At 31.8% G+C, this 7,259-nt stretch overlaps 1 protein-coding gene across 1 annotated transcript; it reads left to right on the top strand.

The window, feature by feature from the left end:
- Positions 1-2,521: 2,521 nt before the first annotated feature.
- Positions 2,522-6,972, top strand: LOC109339088 (ataxin-3 homolog). Its single transcript, XM_019576465.1, has 2 exons — positions 2,522-2,917; positions 5,905-6,972. The coding sequence occupies exons 1-2, from the start codon at positions 2,672-2,674 to the stop codon at positions 6,682-6,684; spliced, it is 1,026 nt and encodes a 341-aa protein (XP_019432010.1). The 5' UTR covers positions 2,522-2,671; the 3' UTR covers positions 6,685-6,972.
- Positions 6,973-7,259: the final 287 nt, after the last annotated feature.

The following is a 7,259-nucleotide window of genomic DNA, read 5'->3' as shown; positions in this document are numbered from 1 at the left end:
TATGAAATGATACTATATTTGCATTAAACTCAAGTTTTCTAAAAAGCCTATTTAGCTAAATAGATCAAACTTTAGGTCACCTAAAAGACCTATTAAACCTAACAGGCCGGCCTATTTAGTGATACTACATAAGAATGTTGAAATTATACTATTTTAATATAAGTAATATTATTATATATGTAATATTAATATAAAAATATAATTTAATTATTAGAATTAGATTAGCCTAATAAAAATAAATCTATAAGCCCATTAAAATGTAGACATGATAGTCTATTTCATGAACATATAGTATAATAGACCTTTAAATAGGCTAACAGGTCAGGTTAGACTTTTAAACAGATCAGACGTAAGATTTGGAAAAAAAATTAAACAGACTAACAGGCCATGCCCAGACTCCTGTATGCTATATAGGCTGGGACTGTTTAAGGCAAAGCCTGACCTGACCTGTTTTCACCCTTAGAGGCAACCCTCTTAAAAAACGAAGGAAATATTAGCTACAATATTATTTGTTTTTATTTGATTAAACCCTCACTTTGGCCTGATTTACCATTTTGGTCATTAAAAGTTATATATTTGTTTTACTTTTAAGAGGAAAAGATGCATGTAATGAAAGGGTAAAACTTTTATATTGTCAGTTTATCATTTATAATTTATTTTTAATTATTATTGACTCATTAAGAAAAGTAATATCAATAAATGGTGAATAATGCTACAAATTTTTATACGAATAATATATAAATATTAATGTTAAATGATATCATATCATTTATTTTTTTAGTGATAAGTTACTAGTTCCAATGATATCAAAACCGGACCGGACCAGCCGGTTCGACCAAAAAACCGGCGAACCAAACCCCAAACCGGTACGACACAGTAGTTGGACCGGATAAGCAACAAAACCGGTCTAAACTGGACAGTTTTCGATCAAACCGGAAAACCGGCCGAGTTGTTACTAAACCGGTTTCTTCCTCAAAAATCTCATTTATTCTTCACGTTTTTTCTTCTTCCTTCTCCATCTCACAGATCAGTCCTCCATTGTGTTTCTATGACACATCTCCATCTTCTCATAGATCCATATTCCATCGTTAATAACGTTAATATTGAAAAAAACCTTTTTGGAGATAAAGATATAGAAAAGGGATTGGGGAAGAGAGAAAATAGAAATAATGGAATGAGCATTTTGGAGATAGAGTTAGAAGATAGATTGGAAAAGAGAGAAGATAGAATGAGTAGATAAAACATTTTTTGAGAGAGTGAATTAGAAGAGGGATTGAAAAGAGAGAAGATAGAAAGATAGAAACTTTTTGGAGAGAGAAAATTAGAAGAGGGTTTGAAAATAGAGGAATGAAATGGATTGGAAATAGAGAAAGTTAGAAATAGTGGGTGGTGAAGTGGATGGAGCATTTTCCAAAAAAAATTATATTAAATAAAGTGACAAATTGATTGAGTCCCACCAATTCATCCCACTATTTTAAAGTCACTAAATGTGTTTGTTTGAAAGTTTTTTTTTGTAAACTATGAACATTAATTATAAATTTGAGTATCTACATATTGGAAATTTTTTATTTCAAGTTTATATATATATATATATATATATATATATATATATAAATATAAGCATGTTTATCCGGTTTAACTGACATGCGGTTTAATTACTGAATCACTAGTTAAACCACTAAACCATTGTACTACTAACGTGACCGGTTTGATGACCGATATGGTTTTAATAACATTTGTTACTACTTACATGAAACTCAACTAGACAAATTTAACTAACATGATTTCACGATTTTTTTTTGAAAGCACTAACGTGTAGCAATGTTAGAAACTAAATATTTTTTGGAAGTTGTCAAAGTTAGCTAAGAAAATTATTTTTTCAAATCAAATTTGATTAGAACAGTGATTTAGGAACGAATAAATAATGATTTTCTTTTTATTGTAAGAGTACCACAATAAAAGGAAAAAAATATATGCATTTACATTTTTATAAGGTCTATATACTATCATTATATCATCTACTATTTATATTTAATATATGAGTTTTATACATTGATAATATTTAAATTTGTTTACACTGATAATGTATAAATATTACACTCATTAAATATAGAGAAAAAAATATGAATACACAATATATGAGTTTTATATATTGTCAGTGTAATTTTTTTAACATTAACAACACATTATTCATTATTGATTTGTATTACTTTTATTTGAAAGTCGACAACAATATATGATTCAATAATATATGATAGTAATAGTAATGATTTACTAACAGTGTAAAAAATATTTATAATGTAACTATAAACATATTAAATCATATTTAATTATTATTAACCATTCTAAATAAAATAATCCAAGTGAATAATAAATAATGTAATAAATGTATACAAATTTTTTATTGAAGAGTAAGTAGCAAATAAATTAAGGAAAAATCTCCAATGTTGTTGTCTTAACTATTATCCTAAGCACAATAATTAAGGAAATTTAACCGACAAATTCTTTCATCTAAAAAACTGAACTCATATTTTATCTCATATTTCCTCATTCACACCATTTTTCCCCCTTTCTCTCCTTCAGCTTCACAGATTCTAGGGTTTGGCCACAATTCTTCGTTCTCGCCGATGTTACTTTGGTTCCTTCAATTCAATCAATAATAACAACAACGATGATGATGGAAGGAACAAGCAATGGAGGGATGTTATATCACGAAGTACAAGAATCGAAGCTTTGCGCAGTGCATTGTGTCAACACGGTTCTTCAAGGTCCCTTCTTCTCTGAATTCGATTTGGCTGCACTCGCCTCTGATCTCGATTGCAAGGAGCGTCAGGTCATGATGCCCGCTCTCTCTTCCGGTGATTTTCTCTCTGAGGAGTCACATAATGTTTCTCTCGATGGCGATTTCAGTATCCAGGTTCATTTCTTCAATCCATTTCACTTTTTTATAATTTTAATATGGAAATTGTGTTTTTTTTTTTATTTTTAAAAATTGATGTTTTTGTTGTTTGCTTTGGAAATAGTAGGGTCAATATATTTTAGTCTCGCATTGTCTGCAAAATTGTGATTTCTTCATTTCGAGTGTGTTGGGTTGGATTGGATTAGAAACGAAAAAAATCATTTCAATAATTGATAATAACCTTGTCACATACAGTTTTGTTAATTAATATACTTGCTGGAAAATTTGTTTGTTAGTTTTTTGTATGGATTGGTTAGCTGCAACAATAGGTTATTTGGATATTAAGTTATAATATAAGCAGTTTTATGTCTCAATATTTGTGATGAAAAGTGATTTAAGATAATATCCTGTTTGCGCCTTTGGGTAATTAAATGACTTCCATATAGTGAACTACAAAAAAAGTATGAGTCTATAAGTTCAATAAACTTTTAGTTTCTGTAAAAAAATCTCTCTTAGAAGCTGATTTTTCACATTTTATTAGATTTGTGAAAATAGTTTAATATCAATGTATTTATATTGCAAGAGTTTTTTACATGGTCAACACATCATCCACTGTTCACGTATTAATCATCATTGACTCTTAAATAAAAGTAATACAAATGAATGGTGGATGATGTGTTGATAGTGTAAAAATCATGTCAAAATGTCACTTTAACTCCAAAGAAGCTTTTGTTGTGTGTTGTTTTTGTAGGGAAATAACCTTTCACAAACATGCATCGTAAAGATGGGGATTTCTATTTTGTTCATTTAATTTTTTGCTTTGCTTATTGAGAATTGGTTTTCAGATAGGATCTTAACATAGTATCAGAGTCAGGGTTCAATTTCTGTCTTGTTTCATGGGTCAAAAGATGCCCTCTAGTCATGAGTCATAGGTAACCCTTTGCCTGGTCTGATAGGCTTCTGTGGAGGGGGCATGTTAGGAAGTAAATTCCACATCGCTTGCCCCTCTCTTAGATACGGTTTAAATATATGTTGGGTTACTCCTCTCATTGCCAATTGGTTTTGAGACGGAACCTTAACATTGAGAATTTTATTTTGGTAGTTATAAAAAGGCGTTTTGCTTAACGATGCAAACACTTCTATAGATTGCTAAAGGGTTGGGTTTAACAATAAATTATATGATACCTTAAGAATGTGTTTGTGCTATGCTGATTGGGTCCTTCAGGTATGTGTATCTTATATCTAGATGTTATATATATTGCTGCCTTTATCTTGTTGGAGATTTATTTACTAGAAAGGTTGTATAATGAAATTAAAGTAGATTCTTGAAACTTTTTTTAATTCTGATGCTGCAAGTGTGCTGTATTGTATTCTCTTCGTTATGCATCTTTTGTTGCTTGAGTAACTTGGGTTTGAATTAAATAGAAAAGTTCTAGTCAAGTTTTTTAAGGTTAAACATATATTCTATATTTTTCAATTTAGTCTTTATGCCTACATTTATGTTCAATTTGGTTTTCAATATGTTCCATGCGTCTGTCACTGTGTATAACCCATGTTTATAGCACAATGAATTATGAGACGTTAGTAAATAAAGGAACAAATTGTAGGGGCCAATCTGAATATGAGTCTCACATAGGTACACTATTTTAGGGAACCAAAAACAAATTTCAACATTTTAAAAAATAGGAGTGTTGTTTTCGATGCTCTGGTGGTATCTGTTTGGCTGATTAGTTTCCATCTCCTCTTGTTTAGTCCTTGAATACACCCTTATTTGATTGTGGCACAAGTGTGAACATTTGTTTTAATTTATTTAGAGTTGACTTGCAATGCCAAATACTTCATATTATTGAATGAAGAAATGAATTTTTCCAAATGTGTATCTTGAGCTGGGTTTCCAGACAGATTGTGTGATATTAGTTGATTGTCCATTGAAGTTCTTTTCATTCAATCAACACATGCATGAATGACGAACCTGTTTGAGTTGCTTAATTAAACAATTTTCCATGCTTAATTGATTAGTGCTTGCAAATTGTTTCACCGGGGAGCTCACTAGTTCATAATAATTGAAATTTAGATCAACACATGCCTTATTTATTTTCCACCGGCAATGCGATTCGTGGTCAATATTCAATAATCTTTATGGTCATTAATCTTGTGGCAACATAGAGTGCTTATTTCTGGGCTAAATTTGAATTAAATGAGGTTCTCTGAACTTTGGTGCATATTTGAATTACAAACCCATTGTAGCCTGTTGTTTGTACATTTCAATCTGTTTGTCTCTGGCCTCAATTTTCTTTGACTGGAATTCCTTTCCATAGAAATTGTTTTATTTTTTATGCCAATGGGTCAAGTACATCATGTAGTTAGTGCAATAAACTAGGTATGATGTAGACAATTTCTACACTGATATATTTATGATGTTATACCCATGCACTTTGTTTTGAGAAAGACAATGATGTCTTTGGCATTAACATCATCAAAAGTCTAAGCAGAGAAGGGGTTTAAGCTAGTGTCAATAAATGATTCAGTATTTCAGTTCATCAACTATTGATATAAGCATGCCAATTCTTGAAAAAAGTTCAAGACCTAAATTTGTATTCATTGTATCAGTTAATCAAATAAACAATTTAGGTATTTTTTAAATACAACTTTTGATGTTTTTTAAAAATATATTCTTTGTGCTGGTATATTGTATATGAATTCTTCAGTCTATAAGATGTCATTCAATATTTCCTCTTATACTCAAAATCCAAGTTCTACTACTATTTTGTAATTGTCATCCTTCATCCTTCATTTTTAGTTACACAACTGTATGTTTTGCATGTTGTTTACACCTTCTGTGTGATTCAATTTTGGGAATAATATCATCAGAAGTAGTTGATTTGAGTTTTAGTAAATTTTTGTTTTGTAGTTCAAATCTTCATTTAGGGCAGTCAAATTAGAACTTGCAATGCATCCTTTGCAATTTTGTGGTTAAAATTAATCTTGCAAGGCCTTTCCTGTAGGTTTTACAAAAAGCTTTGGAAGTGTGGGATCTACAAGTTATCCCTCTTGACTCGCCCGTTGCTGAGCCTGCCCAAATTGATCCTGAACTGGAAAGTGCCTTTATTTGTCATTTGCAAGACCATTGGTTTTGTATCCGTAAAGTGAATGGGGAGTGGTATAATTTTGACAGTCTCTATGCAGCCCCACAACACCTCTCCAAGTTTTACCTCTCAGCTTATCTTGACTCTTTGAAAGGCTTTGGGTGGAGCATATTCCTGGTGAGAGGAAATTTTCCAAAAGAGTTCCCCATATCCTCTGCTGAGGCTTCTAACGGTTATGGGCAGTGGTTGTTACCTGAAGATGCCGAGAGGATAACCAAATCTTGCAACTCAGTACAGGCTCCACACCAGAGAATTAATGCTGGACAGGAACATTCCAATCAGTTTCGCTCATACGGGGAAGCAGAAATGTTTTCTGACATGGAAGACGAGGATCTGAAGGCTGCAATAGCAGCCAGTCTGATGGATTCGTCATCGGCTGTAGCCAACACCGAAGCCAGTGCTCCTCAAATTGATGATCAAAGAAGTAAACAATTGGTGATCACTGAAGCTACCCCTCTAAATGATCAACTCAACAAACAAGGGGAAGCTAATTTACCTCTCAATGATCAGAGCAGCAAACATGTGGCAGCTACTGAAGCTGGATCCCTTCAGAATGATCAAAGCAGCCAAGAAGTAGCATCTACAGTAAGTGGTAGCCGTACTGATGAAGACCAGAATAACGAAGGAAAAACTCTGTAAGAAAAGTGTGTGCCCTTTTGTTCTAAATTTAATTTTGCAATTGAGGACAATAACCCAATACTGGTTAAGTTGGTTGAAACATACATCACTGGCTTAATATCATGATGTTGTTCTGTATACGCATTCTCAATTCAAATGTATGAGGTATATACTGTAAGGAAAACCCTTCAGCATTCCATCTGATTATGTAGTTACCAAGTTTTGATAAACCCTTTGTGCGATTCCATGTAATTCCATTGCCCAACAGGTTTTGATAATGTTGTATGTTAGTACTATTATGTTGAAGTTGCTTATGGGGTTCATAGGAACTAGTGACTAATCAACAATTTTCACTATCATAATATTTTGAGGATAATATTTATATACTATCAGTATAAAGATTTATATTCATTCAGTACATTGTCCACCATACGTTTATATTACATTTTGAAGAGTATTAAACATAAATGATAAATGATATAATAATATATAAAACTTATATAGGTCTGAGTATATATTTTTTTCTGTAATGTATGTGGCATGCATGCAGCTTGAATAGTGTAAGCACTTTTTGTTTACGAGGATTTCACATTCTC

The sequence above is a fragment of the Lupinus angustifolius genome, unplaced genomic scaffold (assembly GCF_001865875.1).
Source record: "Lupinus angustifolius cultivar Tanjil unplaced genomic scaffold, LupAngTanjil_v1.0 Scaffold_55_74, whole genome shotgun sequence".
In the NCBI taxonomy this organism is placed as follows: domain Eukaryota; kingdom Viridiplantae; phylum Streptophyta; class Magnoliopsida; order Fabales; family Fabaceae; genus Lupinus; species Lupinus angustifolius.
Note: the sequence above shows the minus strand (reverse complement) of the source record. Positions and strands in the feature narration are given on the sequence as shown.

Excerpts from the sequence above, each read along its gene's own strand:
- LOC109339088 (XM_019576465.1), top strand. The coding sequence starts at position 2,672 with ATGATGATGGAAGGAACAAGCAATGGAGGGATGTTATATCACGAAGTA. Across the intron at positions 2,918-5,904 it reads ATGGCGATTTCAGTATCCAG|GTTTTACAAAAAGCTTTGGA; the intron begins GTTCATTTCTTC and ends CCTTTCCTGTAG.